The 22,046-nt window shown below is 33.5% G+C and overlaps 1 protein-coding gene across 3 annotated transcripts in view; it reads right to left on the bottom strand.

Moving 5' to 3' along the window:
- Positions 1 to 22,046, bottom strand: part of LOC111504686 (kin of IRRE-like protein 1) — an 833,154-nt gene that overhangs the window by 38,732 nt on the left and 772,376 nt on the right. For all 3 annotated transcript variants that reach the window (XM_074182261.1, XM_074182260.1, XM_074182262.1), the window contains exons 9-10: positions 9,787 to 9,948; positions 2,822 to 2,935 (exon numbers count right to left, since the gene is read on the bottom strand). In XM_074182261.1, the coding sequence (XP_074038362.1) occupies positions 2,822 to 2,935; positions 9,787 to 9,948 (276 nt within the window). The remainder of the gene's footprint in view (positions 1 to 2,821; positions 2,936 to 9,786; positions 9,949 to 22,046) is intronic.

The following is a 22,046-nucleotide window of genomic DNA, read 5'->3' as shown; positions in this document are numbered from 1 at the left end:
AACCTCAGTCTACAGCAATCGCGTGATGAATATGGAGGTTCCTGACACGTCTCAGGCCTATATCTATCGACATAACCCCGCCTAAGAGTGCTTTATTACTATATATGATACTTTACGGTATTGAGGAGATACCGATGTTGTCCTACGCTCCCGGGGATAATGAATCCGTTGTTGAAAATGAAAAGTACCGAACTCATTGGAACTATTCATTTCTCACCTCTGGCTTATACAAGCCTGATGTGGTTCTTTCGACCATCAGATTTAAACGATATTTGTCGTGAAGTTTTCAGCAACTGGTGAGACAAATAAATTTCAAAAAAAAGTATGAAAGATGAAGTATCAAAATTTTCTCTTCGAACTCCGCAGACTTTATTCTTTGTCAAGGCTAATGTGAGACGTCATAGTCATGATTAAACTGATGTACTTCTTCTGCAAGATGTTTTACAAATGTGAAATTGGTTCTTTGTGCTCCCTAATTCTTTGGAAAAAAGTTCTTTCCGTTTGGCCAATATAAAGTTTTGGTCGAAAGCCACAAATCAACTTATATACTCCTGATCTATCCAACACTGATGTTTTGTGTGAATTGTTTTCAATAAGTTCACTTGAACCATTATTCGTTCTGTATGCTGAGCCAAAACATTCTTGTTTTGTCCTGTAGCGAACGGTATCGTTTCTTGAATTTGGGTAGTCGCGGTTCCTGGCTTATCCTTTGTAGTTTTTTATAAAGATTGAACTCGATAATATTTACAATAATATTTACAATCATGACATGACATTAAGAAGATATAAGTTTGAAACCCAATTTTTCAGAATGTCCAGAAATAAATAGATTCAAAAATTCTGGTAATATACTGAATGACCAAATAGAATTAAGTAACTCCCCGTTACTGAATATTTTTCAAATGTGAATACTGGTACATACGCTCAGGTAATTTCACTCATTACAGGTTTATTTAAATGGAGTTGTATACCCATCTTCTCTTACTTTGGGGTTTATTAATGTATTCCCAAACTCAGGTAAATATTTAACATTAATTGGCTAGATGAAACTCAGGCATTTGAAGTTTGGGTGATTAAAATTGTCAAAACATATATAGAGCACTGAAAATATAGATTTCAGTTAGTAAAGAATAGCTTGAATAAGCTTTTTTATAGCGAACTACGACTCACAACAAAGTGTGAAACTTGTTGATGATTTAGAATTTGTCTGAAAACACGACGCCGATGTCTGAAAAGTCTGACATTATGAATTTTATATAAGGGTAGAGGATTTTTCCATTTAGTATAACAGTGGAACGAAGCACCTAATGAAAATTCAGCGGAGAATACTAAATTGTTATCAGAAACCCACTCGATGGATGTTATGATTTTCTAAGTGGCGTTCAACACTAATGAAAGAAGTTGCTCGTTATATTCCACATCTTTAATACCCGATAGTTTATTCGATGCACGTTCTAAGTTGGAACACCTCAGTAGAGCGAAAATAATCGAATTTAAGAAGGCTAATTGAAGCTGGTGTTTGATTTTGGTAAGGAATCACATGAAATACGTGGTTTGACGATCAGTTATACAGCAAGACTGATATAGAATACTCTTAACTATAATAGTACAGAGTGGGCCAAATTAGATACTTTTAAAGAAAACTCTTGTGTTTAAACCAGATAGATGAAAACTGACGGCTGTGTCTGAGGATCGAATTTTGTGATGAACATAATGGTGAAGAACGCATATCGATATCTATAATCGTTTCTGAGTTACTGCATGTTTTTGAAAATGTGAACCTTTGAATACATTTTTTAGGTGCTTGAGTTCCTCATGAAGACTCAAATTCAGAAATACGTCGTGCTCTCTCAACCAACGTTTTGATTATTATTCTCTTTTGTTGTGGCTGGTGGCTCTAACCACCAGCCACAGACGTGCAAGTTTACATTCTTTGGTGAACTTCAACAACGACACAGAAGGTCGGGAAACTGAGTATCATTTAAAAAGTTTGTAGGATTCGAAACGAATGGATAAAAAAGCGTATAGACTTTACTTGATGGCCAAATATTGGTTTCAGCTGATTTGTCGGTTTGTCTGAAGCCACCATTTCTCTTGTGTTCAGAGGCGTTTTGATTATTCCTCCTTTTTTGTGGTTGGTGGCTCTAACTACCAGCCACAGACGTGAAAGTTTCCATTTTTTGGTGAACTTTAATGATGACACGAAAAGAGTAGAAACTAAGTATCACTTAAAGAGTTTGTAGAATTTGAAACGAGTAGATAGAAGAGTGTATAGTTTAGAGGGAGTAAAATTCAATTCAAAACTAGATTGCTGTGTAGAAAATTCTATTAGGATTTCAAAATGTAGGGAAAAAATATTTTGGCTTTCTCCATCTCCATGTTTGATCAAAATATGTGGGAAACTTTCGAAGCGACTACTCCACATGAACATTAAATCATACGAAAGGGATGTCACTTACGGAAAAACTATTCGAAGATTTTTTTCGTTTGAATCAGTTTCCATGTGGAAGTTTCTCAAATAAATACATCACGCTAGCTGAGGATTAAGATGATCTTACATCCTAACGTGCGATTCCTAACACGGGTCGGACGGTACGCAGTTAAAATCGAACTTCGGGACTCGAACCACCGTTCCACATAGCAATTGATTGAAAGACCAGAATTAACAAATCTTAATGAATTAATTTTCTTCATTAAAGCAATTCAAAATTTTTCTGTGGATTGAAACTGTTATCAAACAAAAACAATTTTCACTGAAAAGCTAAATACTGGAATGAGAGTGGTAACTAAAAATGTGAAATATGTTTTTAGGATAACTTACGGGCAAAGCAGCATTTTTCTGCTCTAATTGCGTATACGCAGACGCAAATGAACAGCAGGAAAATCACTAGAAGGGCTCCTGCCACACTGACCAATGTACTCATTTGTAGGGGTTCTGAAACAAAAAAAAAAGTTCGTTGTATTAGGCTATTCTCACATAAAAATTCACATTGCCAGAAATTTCTTTTTGACAACTTTTAGTCAGACGAATTTTGGAACAGCTCATTATCAATAAGGCATCTGGTCCTGATGGAGTACTGTTATCCTACTTGAAAAGTGCGACAATGACCTCGCACCAGTATTTTGAAGACTTTTCAACCTGTCTTTCAAGAAAGCGGTTTTCCTTCGTGTTAAAAGATTTCTCGCGATTAGCTTATTCCCAGAAAAGGCAAAAAAAATCTCCCAAATAACTATAGACCAGTCACTACCAGTGATATCAAAAAACATGGAGAGAGCCGTAAACTACCATATCCTTGAAAATTTTGAAGGCTTCAACATCTTGAGTGATCATCAATATGGCTCTCGGAAACAAATATCAATAGGCAACCTTCTATCATATGTCAACCATATTTGGAGTAACGCAATTGAGAAACATCAAGATCTGTTGCGCTTGATATTTCTGAAACCTCTGACGGTGTGTGGCATGAGGGTTTGCTGACCAACCTTGTTGTTATAGTTTGTCGGATAATTTTTGTGTATGGCTCTCTAGCTTTCTGAAAGAACGTTTCCTGCAAGTGGCCGTCGATGGATATCTGTCAAATACTTTCACCATCAACGCCGCTTCTCTCTTCGCTAAGTTTGTTGAGGTTTAAAATGGACACCAATATGTCTTGTCACGATCATGTCGTTGGAATTGCGAAGGCTGCTTCTCAAAAGCTTGGAACACTGTTCCAAACCAGAAAACTGTACACACCTCAGGAACTTTTAATGCTTTATAAAGCTCAAATCAGACCTTCTTTGGAGTATTGTTCTCTTGTATGGAGCTCCGCTCCTGAGCATACCCTGAAGATGCTAGATTCCATCCAGAAAAGAGTTATCTACCTGATTGCAGACACGAACATCAGTTGCAACCTAGATAGCCTGGAACATCGAAGAAAGGTTGGAGATTTGTCTCTCTTTTATAGATAATTTCACGGGAATAATTCAAGTGACTTGGCACCGTGACTTGGTACTTGGACTGTAGCTACTCATAGTTTTGAGGTTCACCTCAGAATATTTAGAATTTTACTGTTCAAGGACTCTTTCATGTATAGAACAGCGTTTATGTGTAATACACTTCCTGATAACCTTTTTCCAAATGAATTCAATCTACGGCAATTCAAATCCAAAACGTGAATAGCTACTTTCCCACAGGCACCGCTCTTAGAGCGCTCCGAAGATTTTCCTGTGGTGCTTGTGTTTTTTCCTTCAAGAAACAAAATTCATCAATGCTCAATAATGATGATAATAATAATGATTTTTACTATTTTGATTTTTGTTTACCGTAGTGTGCGCTGGTCAGGCCCTATCCCCCGAAGCCCCGATACATTCGGGAGGGCGCGCCAGCATTATCAACCAATGACCACTCCCCACACCGTGGGGTAAGTGATCATTGGGTCCGAGAATCATGTACCCTGAGCAAGCGCAGTGAGCCAAGAATGACAGCCTTCTGCATCTGTGCGACTAAATGTTCTGCCTTAGTGCGGCAAGCCGGTATGATTTTTAAATTCGAAAGTAGAGAAGACATCATTCCACCAAGGACTCCAATAATCAGAACAACCATCTTGACAAAGTGATCAGGATAGAGTCTGCGGAGAGAAAATCTCGATATTTTATCCGTTTTCCTCCTCTTTTCTGACGATATTCATCTCGCCAGGAGCTGAAAACTCCACGACAAATATCGTCTTGGTCTGGTGGTCGAGAAGGACTACATCAGGCATATACAGGCTGATTCACGGTGGATAGCACAGCACATAGCATAGCACAAGTTTCGGACTTATGAACATTTATTTGTGAAAATGTCTCTTCAGAATGGTATTTCCATTCGGTATTTGGTAAGCAGGCCATGATTACTATTTGATAGTAGCGTTGTGACATTCTCCTAATAATATCGACATTTTCGTCACTTCAGAAGTTGCAAATACCTTCAAAACGATGGAACAAAACTATTCAAACGAAGTTCTTATGAATTTGTTTATTATTTTGGACAGTGTGACAAAATTATCAGCAGAACATGTAGAAAGTTCAATGAAATGTATCCGAATCTACCGCCAATGAACCTCAAGAAATTTATACGAATTCAGAACAAAAAGTTACATTGGAAATAAATTTTAGGGGTTGCGTTTTCCACCCCTTACAACCATGGGGTAAACCAAATAAATATCTGGCTGGTAGTACTTCTTGGCAGTACAAAACGTCAGGTCAATTTCAATATTTCAACTTTTTTAGTGCTTGTGAAAAAAATTGTTATAAAAATTTTATGTACCCCCTTTAAGGGGCTGTATCTTGACAAGGGATGCTCCAATGACATTCCTTTATATGAAAGATCTTTTTTCGATGCGGAATCACTTCCCTAAATGTTTCACAAATATTTAGTTACACCCTGTATATTCATATATTTCGGTATCACACATATGAAACCCAATGAAACTTTTAATTCTTAGATAAATACCCTCTGTTCAGAGGGAAAACAAAAACCTTTGGTAAACAAAAAGATTACAGTGGTATCGTAATCGTGAAAGAGATTTTAATATAACTGGTGTACTAGACATTTTTCAAATATTAATTTCAAAATGGAAAATTCTTGAGGAAGGATACCTCTACGTAATGGAAACTGCTACACCAATTATATGAAAACGGTACAATAGAACACGAATGAAATTTTCAAGATGGAGTTTAATTAAATTCATTCAGATTGTTCAGGTTTTTTTTTCGACGAATTGCTACATTTTCAGAGATTGGAATTGAGAGCCAAGTATCGTCCGCAAATCATCAAGTATGAAAAAATCTAGTTTACCTCTCTCTCGACATTTGTAGACATTTGCATTCCGGGAAAGTTTCGCTTTGTCAAAGGGTGTTGATTTTTTCAAATGGAAATGCAAAATTCGATTAGGCTGATTGCGTTCGCCTCTAGAAAATTTTATGCGGGTTCTGTGTTAATGTAATAATTTACGCTCCCTCTATCATTGCCATCAGCTCATCTCCATAAATTTCATTCGGAGTTGTTTTTTATCTGGGTTGTTAGGCTGATATGATATGACTGAGTGGGTGGATTCAAACGATAGTTTAGAGAAGGGAATACATTTTTCAGTCGATGGGGTAAATAAATTGGAAAGAAGAAACCTCTGAGAATTATTTGGGAAAAAAGATAGCAATGGAAGCATTAGTACTGATTGTCACAGCCACGGAGCTACACTCAACTCAAATGAAATATAAGTTGTTTATTCTGGAGAACTTCAGTTTTTATGTTTTTCCAGATTTTCTCAAATTCACAGAAGTCCTCCTGAGATATAATACATTTGTGCCAACGTTTTTTCTAATCCTCGAAGCAGTCCTTTCACAGGTTTCTTCAATTTTGAGAACACAACAGAAAAATATCCAAGGGAATGAATCTGGTGAATACGGTGGCTGAGACTCAATTACGGTGTTGTTTCTGGTCAAAAAGTTGAGAACAAGCAATGACGATTGATTGATTTTCTCAAGGACAAAACACAAGCAGTTTAGGAAAATCCTCAAGGCGCTCACAGAGCGGTACCTGTCGGAAGTGATGATTCACATTGGATTTCAATCACTGGAGATTGAATCCATTCCCAACCAGCAAAGTTATTTCATAATTTCATGGTGCTACAACAGTTTTATTTTATTAGTATTTTATAATTACTTCCAAAATGCTAATTGATTATATTAGATGATCTGTGAACACAATACAGTTATAGGAAATAAAAGTGTTTTATAAATTTGTCATAGAAACGTTTATGAAATAAAATTAAAAAACCATTATAAAATAGTCAGGAAATTATCACAGAAATGTTTTTACCACTAACTTATAAAACGTATTTTCCTATAAAGTAAATTGTTATGTAACAGTTTTATAACACTTTTCTGCAAGATTTTTATGATAGTTATGAATCTATTTCAAGCTTATTCTATAATTGTTTTCTGTAGCTTTAATGAAATCATTTTATTAGAATGCTTTCAAACACTATTTTATTTTCATTACCATATTGTCACTTCAATGATAATTTCACAACTATTTTATAGTATGGTATATTTACTACAATTCAATAACACTAATATAACTGTAATAAAATCAAATTGCTTTTGCTAATGTATATCTGCTGCCACCAAGGATAAAATGCAGCATTTAAGAATAACCAGCTGACATCGATTCCTAATCACAGCTTTGAAAAATTCTTCACAATTTCAGTTGTGTTCAGTGAACATATTTTTTTTAGTTAGTCAAATGGGACACCATCGATATCGTGGTGGAAATTAGTTCTCTAGCAACTTCCAAATATTTGATTTTTATTGAGTATAGGTACCCCATAAGTAAATTCCATATTTTTAAGGCATTATTATTCACAATTTGGAAGACTGTAAAATTCAAAGGGTTTGCACTTGCAAGTCCCAGTTTTTAGTTATCTATTTAGAAAACCTGAATATTCTGTTCTGAGTGAAACAGTTTACGTTATACAACTCCTTAAATGATGACAAATTGAGGCACAGCAAGGTATGCTTCACAGAAAGTATTCAGAAGTAACTCCTCGAATAACTCTTAAACTAATACCTACTGTTTTATATACGGTATCCCATAAAAATTATATAACTTTGGCTTTTCACACTTTCTGTGTCAACTTGTTTGAAAAAAAATAAACTGACCAAACATTTTGGTTAAGTTTCGCCTTTTGCAGTATAACCCTGCATTACTTTTTGGGTTGCATAGAATTGATAATTTCTTCTGTTCTGAATCGTCATTTTCCAGCATTCGTTCTAATAGTTCTTTTTCAGCAATTTAGTAGGTAATCAAATGACTTTGGCCATGAAAGTTGGTTATTATTTACCCATGACGACGGAACTATGGTGAACATATATACTTAAAACATAAATGAAATGAGTTAAATCCAACTTCAAACAGACAAAAATTATCAACTGAAAATATAGACCTGAATAATCAAATATCTGGCTTAGCTAAAACATCTCGACAGATGAGCTTTGAAAGTAGTCCAAAAGTAGAAGCTTGAATACGTTGAAATGCTTGCTACTGATACCAAATTATTTTATAGAATGACGCCATTTTAAATAATAGCGATCCGGAATACTGAAATCAGATGAGTTGAAAATATGAAATTTCGCACCTATAGTCATATTTACAGCTGAAAAGTACCGAAATATTATAACATTATATTATTTTGAACAAAGTGAGTTGAGTTTGCGACTAGAAAATTAATACGTCGACAGAGTGAATTTTTGTATAATCAATATTTTTTCCGAAAACATTTATAAATGAGTGGCGCGCTTAAATTTTGCTGAAAATAGGATATATATTTGTCAAGAAAATTTTATTTGCAGTAAAAATATCAATCTTTGAAACACAAACAATATCTTTAAAAGTTTAATGAGTGCAAAAGTGAAATTTTAAAATGGCTTCAACCTTCCTATTTGTTAGTTTTCAGTTGGTGACATATCTATTATATTTTCCTAGTGTCCAATACAAAATTACTTCTTGCACATTCAATGGAATATTTTCAACACTTTTTTATTTTATTGTTTTCGGCTGTATTATATTTTCTAACGTTTACTTGGAATTACTAAAATACTTTTATAAAATTGTCTTGTGATTATTTTATAAGTATCGCTTAAATATGTTGCAAATGTGCAGTAAGAGAAGTCTTTACAGAACTACTTATTGAGAGTGTTAGAAAAATTTTATAGTTACTGCCAAAATGCTAATAAAACAGTTTTGTAGTGTTCGTAAAAGGCCCTACAAAATATTGATAAAGACTATAATCTTTCATAAAACGGTGCCAATTTCCTATTCATAACTGTTTTATAAACACATTGAAAACATTTCTGGAAGAAATGAAGTTTTTCAATTTGTTTCTCCAAAACGTTTCCGCAACTATTATAAAATACGAAATTGCTAGTTGGGTTTGGAAAAATGTTCTCAGGAAGTTCATTCCACATAAACGCAGTTCTTTAGATGAAAGTTTGTCACAAATTTCTGATATATACCGCTCTTGGTGGAATCAAATGTGCCAAGGCTCTTGAGCACCTCTTGTGAACGTTTTTATTGGAGAAAGACAAATCTCCAAGCTTTCTTCGATATTCCAGGCTATCAAGGTTGCACTTGATGTTCGCGTCTCCAATCACTTGGATGGCTCTTTTCTGGATGGAATCCAGCAAATTAAGGGTATGTTTGGGGGCAAAGCTCCATACATGAGAACAACAGTCCAAAGAAGGTCTGATCTGAGCTTTATGAAGCATCAAAAGTTGCTGAGTTGTATACAGTTTTCTAGTTCGGAACACTGTTCCAAACTTTTGAGAAGCAGCTTTTGCAATTCCATACCGATATGATTATCGAAGCATCACTTGCAAGCTCGATAGTCTGGAACATCGAAGGAATGTTGGAGATTTGTCTCTCTTTTCTGGAAACTTTCACGGGAGCTATTCAAGTGACTTGGTACATCTGAATCCACCAAGAGCGGTACATATCACAAATACGCGACGGACTGTGACTGCTCATCGTTTTGAGGTTTAGCTCAGTACACCTCGAATTTTTCACTGATTGAGAACTATTCCATGTAGAGGACTGCGTTTTTGTAGAATAAATTTCTTGAGAAAGTTTTCCGAATGAATTTGATTTTCAGCGATTCAAATCTAACTTGAATCGGTACTTTCGCACAGGCATCTCTCTCAAAGCCCCTTAAGGATTTCCCTGTAGTGCTTGTGTTTTGTGCTCAAAAAAATATCATTGAACTCATTACTTACCATTTACATATAACTGAACAGCATGCCTGTCAGTTCCCCTATCATTTTCAACTGCTAAGTAATAAGCTCTGGAATCTGTGGAAGTCGTGTCCCGTATGTGTAGGGTTGCCAGGTAACAATCTTCGACATCTTCCTGTATAACATCGTCCACTTTATATTTACCTGAAAAACATCGATGTTTCAATGACACTCTATAGGTTCAGAATTGAATTCAAGAGTGAATGTAATCAGATCAGTTTTGTTTTTTTAATTTTTTTTTGACATTTGACATTGATAACGAACAATCTCTGATCGCAATATCAAATGAGCCTTTTTCCTGAGAATAGTACAGCGAACGTGTCACGAGAGGCAGCACTAGTAGTAGGGACAAACATAAACTATCCACATGTAAAACAGTGTTATTTACGTAACATTAATTTATTATTTAAAAAAATGAATCTGATATAAAAAATTGTTTTGTGCTAGTATAATGTTCGCTGTTTTGCGAATTGTACGTTGGATAATCCATATCCGAAAGGAAAAGTGTTTTTTATACCATTTATAAAACCTCATGTTAATGAGGTTGGATGTAAGAAATTGATACATGTTTCGAGGATTGTGGATTTAATAGTGCAAAAAATAAATAAATATTCATATGTATGCTCTAAACATGAAATGAATAGTAAATTTTCCATAGTTGATTACCATTGATTAGAATGACACATAACCTCAATCGTTTATTAAATCATATTCATTTATTATATTTGATTAAATATATTTCATTACCATCTATATTTGATTCATATTTTACTCGGAAATAAATCTGAAATTCATAATTATTTTAAAGTTATTTTATTACAGTTTGAATCTACCGCTACTCTTTTACTAGAGTCTGTATTCTAACCTGTCTAATAATTCACTTTTTTTTCCAGTTACTTTTAAATTACGGCATACAAGCCAACGTTTTAATGTTACAACATTGTTATCCTTTACAGTTGCAAATTTTAGTTTTACTCCAGGAACATTTTCTTCTGTTTAATTGTACTTTACCATATGTTTATATGAGGATTACGCAGTGTTTGTCCCTACCGAACTACTAGCGCTGCTAGTGAGTGATTTTTCGTACTTCAGGAAAAATGTTCATTGAAACCATATAAATAGCCAGCATTATTGGCGAACTTTATTTTTTAGGTACGTAATCGTTGTGACGTGACTATTTTCAATATATTAATAATAATATATAATAATAATGAAACTTGAATAACTATATCAAATCTGTGTTGTATTAGATGTAGATGAAGATATTATAATTATTTTTATTGTAAGAAACTTTCAAATTAGAACCGTGCACTACAAACTTTACTTTGTAAGATCCTAACCTTTGTGACATGACAATTTTTCAAACATCATGTGTTATCAAAAATAATAATAAATCCCAATGCATATCGCGAATTTTTATATAGATTGAAAGGGTTATAATTTTAGGAGTCAAAAATTTTTGCAAAAGTTTTTGGCTTTCTACTACTCCATATTGATACAAAAAATGTAGGAATCTTCCAAAGAAAGGCAGGAAGTAATCAATTTTAAAATATATAACTTTATACATAGATATGTAGATCATGCAAAGAAGTAACTTTCACACAAACTGAGAGAAAAAGCCCTACTTAAACAGTTACTTTCATATAAATACTGAATTACACATTGAGTATATTGTGTAGAAATCTTCTGAATGATACCTGATTCAATTCCATAACGAAGATTTGGAATACAAACAGAGTAGAGAAAAGAGTTTTCTGTATAATTCAGACCTGAAAGACCACTCACCATACAAACTAATCGGCTTCGTTAAAACGCTGGGTTTATTTGTTCGAGTGTGAATAGGTGTGAGCCACAATGAACCCTTGCGGTTTGCGGTGGAGGGTCGAATAGACCCACCCACTTTGGACCTAACCTAATGTAACCTAATTTACAATTCAGTGTTCAAATAAAAGTATTTGTTTCGGAAGAGTTTTTCTTTCGAATAATTCGAACAGTGTTGAAGCTGTTCCTACATAAAAAACACGAATTTATGCAACGATATGTCACACCAAAATTAACACGATCGTCATATGAGTGAACTGCACGTAGTGAACCGACTCTAAAGCATGCAAAGACGCGAAACGCAATGTTACAGTATCATTTCGTTATAATGTTCATCAAATATCTTGAAAAGCTACTATTACATAGCGTTATTGGAGCGTTTGAAGTAGGAAATTACGAAAAAACGTCTTTATTTGAAGAAAAAAAAGTACTATTTCATGAAGACATTGTTCCGTGTAACGAATCAATGAAAACAAATGCAAAATGCATGATTTGGGCTTCGACTTGCTTCCACATCCATCTCATCATCCAGATCTGACCCGCAGCGACTGTTTCGTGTTCTCAAAACTCAAGAGAATACTCGCTGTAGAAATGGTATCGAAAATCGTATGACCTTCATAATAATTGTATGGCCCTCGAAGGCAACTAAAGTGAATAATACAATTGAATTTCAACAAAAATGATATTTTTTTTCTATGTGAGCTCACGAACTTTTCAGCTTAAATATCAAAGTGCTATACTATACTGAGATTTGTTGTGGAAACATGTTAAAATGACAAAATGAAATGGTTATAGTGAGATTTGTTATAAAAAAGTGTTTGTTGTGAAAAGCGCTACAATTAGATTTCCTATAGAAATATGTTGATTATTGTAGTAAAGTGCTATAACGAGATTTGTCATTTCGATATACTAAACTTTCCTGTGGCAAATAAAATGCGTGTTTTGCTATATTTGCACATTTTCGAACACTCATGGCCTACATTGAATGAGAAATTTGTAGGGAATCCTGAAACGCTTCAAACTTCTACCGCACTAAAAAACTCCTTATATCGAAACTTCGACTGACATTGATAGCTGTGGTCAAATAAAGATTAACAGTGAAGATATCGAGGCCGAGAAGGCATTTAGAGGAGCTATGGAAAGTCTCAAGATTGTTAGAAGTGGCAAATACGGCAAGATTACTCTGCACACACATACACACCACACACTTTTATGTTCGGCATTGGGAGCAACGCGTCATATTGGGAAGATTCACTGTACAATCAGATATATTTTACGGTTTTCCTCTGGAATAGCTGTTCACGTTCGAGAAAATCTAGAGAGGATGTTAGGAAAAAGGATCTGTGTAGATATACGACATGACGGTAAATACTGTATGTACTGAACATCAACTATATGAATCTGTTTGATTTTCAGTATTTTTCAAGAACATTTACTTCGGTGATGTATATGTTTTACACCATCTGAAAGTAGAGATTTTAAGGAACAAAAAGAACACCGACTTTTTGAAAAAAAGCTGTTATTTTGAGCGGGAATTTTCAATTGAAAATTAAGGTGCTTTTTTGATATTAAGTCAAAATAAGGTGAAAAAATGAATATTTTGAATCAAATAAATCACAGTGTATTTGGGACATAAAAAAGTAAGTTTTCACCGAATTTCGTATTTTTTTTTTCATCGAAATAGATAAAAAAAAACCAAAATCTCAGTTATTTGAATTTGTCAACTTTGCCATTCAACTTTTTTCCATACGACTTATAGATCGCCCATAATTTATGTTTCCTTTCATTTTTATCATATTTCCCCCTCCTATTCTAAAGTGTTTCATCCTACTATTATTTTTTTTTCACTCTTCACCATTTTTGAAGGCTTCAGCCCTCAAACTTTTGTATGGTTTCATTTTAATTCTGTCCCAGTATCGACAGCTCATCCACAAAAAACGTTTATATGAGATTGATGTTGACTTGTTCGAAAACATCAACAAAAACGATACAAAATGAATAAAATATATTCTATTTGAATGGACTCCGCATAATTTTTCAATGGTGAGTGAAATATTCTTTCCATTCGTTTTCTCTTCATATATGCGGGGCCATGATCTTCATGATATTTGTCAAAATGTTTTTTTCCATTACATGTAAGACTGATCAATCCATCCGAGCAATAGGAATACCAAAAAAATTTCGAGAATCATAACGAAAAAAAAAACGAAAATTCTGATTTTTTAAACTTTCAATGAAAATAATTCAAAGAACACAACTGAAGAATATTACTTGTGAGTAAACAAAAAAATATAAAATCTGAAACTTTGTATTTGTGTATAGTATGCAGAATTATTTCAAGAATTGTCTCAATGATAAAGTGATGCATTTTCTATTCACATTTGCTTAGAAAAAATATCACTCGGAAAAACAATAGTCCGTTCCATTCCAGAAATAAAATGACAAATCATTTGCCGAATATGCATCCAAAATATTCAATTCAATGTCAAACGATATGAAAAGCTGTAATCCTATAGGCTTATTCAGTAAAAGTCTGATATACTTTTTTTACAAATGTTTTGACAGTGTCAATGAATTTATGTATTCAGAACGTATGATTTCCAACGATTCCTAGAGAATTTTGTTCGTTTGAAGAAAAATAATGATTATTTAATTGATCAGGGTGTAATCTTTCACAGCCGGATATATCTTCAGAACATTTTTTCGATAAATTAATGGATGTAGCCGTTACTACATGGTAGGAGACCATAATGAAAAGATAAACTCATTTGAATTTCACTAGTTCGGACTTCCATTGTCTACTATATAAAATGATTTGAAATCCCTGAAACAAAGAATGATTAAAAATGAATAGCTGAAAATAACAATTATATTAAGCACAAATAAACCTGAAATGAAATAATAGTGAAATAACCTACAAGTAAAAATATAACAATTGAATAAATAAAATAAAGGAATGAAAAAAGAAAATGATAAAAAATGTAGAGATTTCACGACGTTTCGATTGTAGATACTAACAATCGAATCTCTCCATTTTTATATTATTTTCTTTTTTCTTTTCTTTATTTTCATTTATTCAATTGTTCTTTTTTTACTTGTATTTTATTTCACTATTATTTCATTTCAGGTTTATTTTTGCTTAATATAATTGTTATTTTCAGCTATTCATTTTTAATTTTCCTTTTTTAGTTGTTTCAGGGATTTCAAATCATTTTATATAGTAGACAATGGAAGTCCGAACTAGTGAAATTCATCATGAAACATTGTCAATCACCTTTAAAGAAACTCATTTATTATTGTATTAGTTTGAGAATGTCCATATAGGACAAAACTGCAGTAACATTAGTTACAATTAAAAATGGTAAAAAAACATAGAAATTTTCATTTCCTTTTTCATTGCATTTTTTCGAGTGTCTTTACCATGTTCTGAAGGTTTTATGCCTGATATTTCGGCTACGACTGCGGTAGATATTATCAAAGAAGATAAGGCAAAAGGATGGAGTGCTTCGAAGTTCTCAGTTCATGAAACATATATTGTATCAGTATCCGCTGATAACCGTGTCCATCGCCTTGATAAATTCTACCTACCGCAGTCGTAAATGAAACGCCAGCTATTTTGACATTGGCGATGATGTACTTGTTGACGATGGTCCCGGTATATCTCAAGCATTTGGTAGTTATTTTGTCGATTCAGTGGAGTCATTAGTAAAAAATACTGCACCTGGTGGCATTGAAAATCGTTGTGTGAAAACTGAGAGTCATTTCCTCTATTCAATAGATGAAACTGAACTCGTGGAAATAATTAAATTCGCATGTTCGAAAAATTCCAGTGGGGTTGATGAATTGCCAGGCAATGTTTTATTAAAGGCTGCTTCGGAAATAATGGAACCCCAGATTTATCTAAACAATTTATCTTTCTCTGAAGGTATTTTTCCTTCCCGGCTCAAGAAAGCAATGGTCGTCCCAGTCTATAAAAAAAGCGATAAGCATTTAAGGTCGAACTACAGAGGTATTGCTTTACTATCTCCATTTTCGAAAATATTTGAAAAATCATATCAAAACAGACTTGTGTCCTTTTTAAATAAATACAATATCGTATCTGACAACCAATATGGGTTTCAAGTGGGCTTGTCAACCCAGGATGCCATCCTTTCTCTACATAATCATGCATTATCAAACTTCGACAACGGTTAAAAATCACTTAGTGTTCTTTTCGACTTGACACGAGCGTTTGATACCATACATCATGGTCTTTTTCTTGATAAACTGTTTGACATGGGCGTCCGTGGTCCAAGTCTGAAATGGATTGAAACCTATTTAACTGGTCGTACACAGGTTGTTGAAGTTAGGCTTCAGACTGGGTCATTTTTCTCTGAATCTCGAAACGTTGTTACAGGTGTGCCCCAAGGTAGTGTTTTGGGGCCTACACTATTTATTTTATTTGTTAATGATCTTTAAAAAATCAATCAATCAATTTGCTAATGACACATCTCTTACTGTCAGTGGTTCGGAATGTGAAACATTGTCAGTAAGAGCAAATGATGCTGTATCCAACATGCAAAATTATTGTTCTAAAAATGGCTTGATTCTAAATAATCTCAAAACCAACACCATTCTCTTTACAATTCAGGAAACTGATTGTAGTGTTTTGGTTAGGTCTGAGATTAAAAGTATTGAACAGGTAAACTATAAAAAATATTTAGGAGTTTTTATTGATTCCCAACTCAATTGGAATCATCATGTTGATTTCATACTGAAGAAATTAGCGACACACTGTTTCGTTATATGGAATCTGCGTCATTTTGTGTCTATTGAAATTCTTAAAAGTTACTATTATGCATATGTTTACTCTGCCCTCAATTACTGTATTATTTGTTTTGGCAACTGCAATAGAATCAGTGACTTATTAATTTTCCAGAAAAAGATTATTAGAACAATTTGTTTTAAAAAACCACTCGACTTCTCCAAACCACTATTTGCAAAGTTGAATAAATTGACTGTTACTTGCATGTATATTTTTAATTGCGTAATCTACGTTAAATCAAATTGCTCCAAGTTTCAGAACAGAGATGATACATGTTTTTTTTCGGGCTTCACCCTGAGAAAAAACTATAACATTTCAATTTCTAGTCATAAGTTAGCCATGGTGACTGATGGACCTCATATCATGTCAATAAAACTGTACAACAAGCTCCCAATATCCATTAAAAAAATAACTATGGTCCGTTCATAATTTGTTGATAGCTCATTGCAAGTTTGACCCTCATTAGAGAACTGAAATACAGAGAGGACAGCTAATATGATATAATAACAAAAACCAAACTAAAACTGGCAGTTTAAGATGTTTTCGACTAACCCACCTTGTATCTGAAGAAATACAATACAGCTATAAAACTTTTAATCCGATTATGTAGGTATTTTGAGTGGAAATGAGTGACCAGTGTCGTAGAGTATATGATTAAAACATTAGTTACTTTAAATAAATAAATATATTAATATTCTTATACTGTAGGTACTGTAAACTGTATTTTTATTTTAAAAAAATTTCTTTATTTTATTCAAAAATAATAAGTTACTTGCAATTTGTAAAAGATACATTTATTTAATTAATACCTATTTTTAAATGATATAAACTACGATTACTTACAAAACTATTCAAATTCAAAATAAACAGGATCATCTTCGGAATCCGAGTCGTCTTGCAGGTTAATAATTAGCGGTTGTGTCTCTACATTCGCATCAATTATTTTGTCAAGATCCCACATTTTTTGTTCTTCTTCTATTGCATGTCTTACTGCATCCCGCCAATTTTGTTCTGTAATATGTTGTAAAGACTCATATAACAATTCACGTACAGCTTGTATTTTATATGACGTATTTTTTCTAGCAACATAGCTTTCCATTTGTGCCCAAATGAGTTCAATTGGATTTAATTCGCAGTGGTAGGGTGGAAGTCCAACGACTGTGATGTTTCGTATTTCCGCCATTTTGTCAACTACGTATTTCTTGAACTTAGATTTGTGTTGCCGGGCAATTTTTAAAAGTTCTGCTTTAACCATTCCATCTTCGTAAGGCAGGGACTTATTCCGCAGCCAGTCAATGATATCCTGTTTCTTCCACGCAGTCTTTGGAAATCTTTCAACTAGTCGTGAATGATAAGGTGCATTATCTAATACTATAATTGAGTTTGGTGGTATATGTTCAATCACCTGCTCAAAATACTCTTCGAAAACATCAGCTGTCATCTCCTCGTGATAGTCTGTTGTGCTTTTGGATTCAAATTCCAACAAACCATGCTTAGCAAATCCTTTTTCACTGCCAATGTGAGAAACTATTAATCTACTGCCTTTACCAGAGGGTGGGGAAATACCAGTAGACCAACCTTCCATAAAGGCTTGCCTGGAGCTTGATATATTTTTATCTGTCCAAATTTTTGTGAGAGTATGACCGGCGTTTACCCACGTTTCGTCCTGATAGTAAATTGGCCTTCCTTCAGCCCGAAATTTTCGTATAGATCTTAGATACTTTCTTCTCCAACATATTATCTCTTCCCGGTCAATCAAAAGTGATTTTCGGTCTGATTTCTCCCACCGGAAATTTAATTGTTTCAAAACTTGCCACAATTTGGTTCGTCCGACATGAGGCAAATCCGGGTCGTCTCTAATTTCTTGTAAAATTTTGTTTAAGTTGGGTATTTCTTTTTTGTAAAAAAATTCGTGAATTTTCCTTCGAATACCATTTTTGGCAAATTCATCAATTTCAATAGGTTTTCTCCCCCTCTTTAAGTATTCGTTTGTATTTGGGTTAGCTATACCTTTTTTTTTTCTTTCTGATAGGAACCTATATATTGTTGACTCCCCAACGCTTGTCATGTTGGCACAACTCTTGATTATGTTCTGAACAGTGTTTGTGGGATTCTGAGAAACCAGAGCATCATGAACGTTCAAAACAATAGTCTTCTCTCTTGGTGAATAGACAGACTTACTGACTGTACGCAACAGTACTGGTGTAAAACTTGATGATGTTGATGATAATGACGAAGTCATCGCAAGCAATCAAACAAAACAAGCAGGAACGAAAGGTACGTATATGTTTGTAGGAATATGAAACAAAGTTACTCAAGCACTGCACAAAATTCGCAAAATAAATATTAGAGACGTTAATTACTGCCGTAGACGCCGAAACACCAACGAGCCGTAAATTAAATGCGATTAAAAAATGTACTAAACCAAAAATTATTTTCGTTCGTAACAACTTCACCCTTTCAAGGCAAGTTTCGAATATAAACTGAAGCTTTATATTTAAGGAATAAACCTCCGCGACCGTTTTATGACTTGGGCCCTTATTTTGTGCTATCGACAAATTATGAACGGACTATAGTGTAAAGCTCTTTGAACAAAAAGTTCGGAAACTATTATGTGAGAAGGTATTTTATTCGCTTGATGAATTTTTTCAGTCTGATTTGGAATTTCAAATTTTAATTTTTGTATCCCTTTTATGGTCTAAATGTTATATAATATGTCTTGTAATTATGTTGTTTTATGATTGTGACCTCATTGTAATCATACTGAGTTATGTGACATTCTCCATGCCTTCCCTAGGTCTACGGAAATAAAGATTTTTTGATTTTTGATTTTTTTTTACATGAAAGCTTCAGACCGCGGTCACCAAACTCAAAAATAGCTTTGTCACTATTACTTTATCATTCACCCAACAATTTAATTTATGCCAACTGCAATAAATCACATATATCATCATAATATATTATATGATTTGTATAAGAAAATATCAATATACTCCTTTGATTTGAAATACAGTTTTTCATGTTACTTAGTGTAATTTTTTGATAAGTTGGCTCGTGAAGACGAAATTATTTCTATGTGTTTTGTGTTCAATAATATAGGTTCACTCAGTTTATTATTTTATTTTGTTGTACGAAGTCCGTCTATTAAATAACGAGACTGGGTGCCTAGAGGTCGACCTAGAGGGGTGGGAAAAAAACGAATAGTGTGTTGGATATATAGAAATCTTTTCTATTCATATACCAAAACTCGTTTTTATCATTATTATAGTATTTGAGCAGTAGCGGTTTGAATCAGACATATTTTGTCTCGTGCCGAAAACCATGTGTGACGAAAAGCAGGAGCAACGTATCAATCTCAAATTTCTCGTTGAATTGAAAAACACTCCGACTGAGTCCTATAAATTGTTGCAAAAGGCCTATGGGGATAGGTATCTATCTTTTTCTGATTGATTCGGCCGTTACTTGATAAAGATCCATAGTAATTTCACAAACTACACCTAAACGGTTTGATCTCCACAAACTTTATTGAAAATAAATCACAACATGTTTCGCTAAACATTAGCTTTTTCAAGTGATTAATACATCAAATTATCCTTACATTCATATTTATATACTACAGGTAACCATAATTGAGACTACCTGAAAGAAATTACCTGTACCTCTACATGTCGTATCTGCTCAATTATGATTACCTGAAGCATATTGCCTCACATCTACATCAATAATAATTCTTTCTCGGTTTTTAAGAAAACAAGTTCAATAATGGTGATCTATTCAAATCTAGTTGGTCATTTATTAGAATGTTTGAATTTTAAGGTTTATTAATTTCCATTGCTTCCAAATGATTCAGTTTCAAACCTTTATTTTCAATGTGCAAAATTTCGAACTCTTCATTAAAGCTGTGATTTTCTTCTAGAAGATGATTTGAATATGTTGAATTTGTTTTCTTACTTACATAGCTCTTATGATTCGATTCCTAAATGTCCTGCCAGTTTGGCCAATATATACCTTGGGGCTCGTTCCGCACTTTAATTTATATACTCCTGATTTCTTGAATTTGGATATTTTATCCTCATTATTTTTAACTAGCTTTCCCAACGTATTACTTGTTCTATATGTAATTTTAATATCTCGATTCCTCAAAAATGAACCCACTTTTTTGTTTAATTTGTTTAATAATTCGACTTTAAACCCATTGTTTACCGCAATTTGCTTGATTGATAAAGAACTCAATATCAATGTTTTCAATAAAATCTTTTTTCTCAACCAGTCTCGTTATTTAATAGCCGGACCTCGAATAGTAGTAAAACTAGTGTTTTTCATAAGATCTGTCTGAAATCCTATAAACTAGTTGTTTCGAATAGTTAATGGCTGATGTCACTGAAAGATTTATAAAAAACTTGGTGCTGGTTTCGTCAAAATAACTTTCACCACATTAAATAAAAACAATGAAGATACAAGAGTTCAACACTGTTCAATACTGAAGCACTGTTACATGTTGATAATCAAAAACATGTCAAAAATTGAAAGCTACAACTTAATTTCATTCAAATTCAGAGCAGCAGAGCACGATATCACTTACAGATATCACAGTTTCTTTGCCGTCAGAATAAACCAACTGGTCACTTATTTTTCATTTCTCGATTCCAGAATTATTAAAATATTAAGTTTCGTGTTTATAGATGCTAAAGTAAAGTAAACTACCCTAAATGACAGATTGACGTCATTTACATAAAGGATAAAAGTACGTTTTCAATTCGTCAAGGGAATTGCGCACAGAAAAATCTGAATTGAAAAGTGGAACGACGCGATTGTTTTATTGGTTTGGAATGATGGAGCTACATTTATCGATGAAACATTTTCTCTGGAAATCCATTATGAGCTTTTATATATCTCTTTACTGTATTGCATGAATAACAAATTAAATCGTTATTCCAACAGACTCGTATACGAATAATTCGAATAATTTCATTATTTCTTCATGTCGACGTCGACAATTTTCTTCGGTTAGCCAGGAATCAGAGAGTTTTGAGGTGGATATATGCAGAGATGGATTAATAAGCTAAAAAAGGTTTGGTTTTGATAAAAACGAAATGAAAAATGGACAATCTCAAGTTTGTTTGTCTCGTTAAATTTGTAGCCTAGGTTATAGATAAGGGTAGTTATCAATGATCAAATGAATAGAATAATTGAAAAAGAAGGTTTTGGCTTTCTACTACTCCATCTTCATACAAAAAAAAATCCGAATTCCAAAGAAATGACGAACAAAGACGGGTAGATCATGCAAAGAAGTTACTTTCAGAGACAAATTGAAAGAAAAAGCCCGCTCGAAACAACTACTTCCATATAAACATTGGATTACACGAAAGAAAAATTACTTCGGAAACAACTACTTTTATATGAACATTGAATCATGCAAAAACACTTTTTGGTATTTTGTTCATACTGAACATTCGTTATGGAATAGAATCAGAAATCATTCACAGGATTGCTACACAATGTAGTGTATGAAATAGATAAAACTTCTTTTTTTTGTAAGATTTCTACATTTTTTTAGATAAAGATTGAGACAGACAGATAGATTTTCAACAGAAATATTCAAGAATTTTTTTCAGTT

The sequence above is a fragment of the Leptinotarsa decemlineata genome, unplaced genomic scaffold (genome assembly GCF_025532065.1).
Source record: "Leptinotarsa decemlineata unplaced genomic scaffold, Ldec_3_MD MMD2_tig00026328_RagTag_RagTag, whole genome shotgun sequence".
In the NCBI taxonomy this organism is placed as follows: Eukaryota; Metazoa; Arthropoda; class Insecta; order Coleoptera; family Chrysomelidae; genus Leptinotarsa; species Leptinotarsa decemlineata.
Note: the sequence above shows the minus strand (reverse complement) of the source record. Positions and strands in the feature narration are given on the sequence as shown.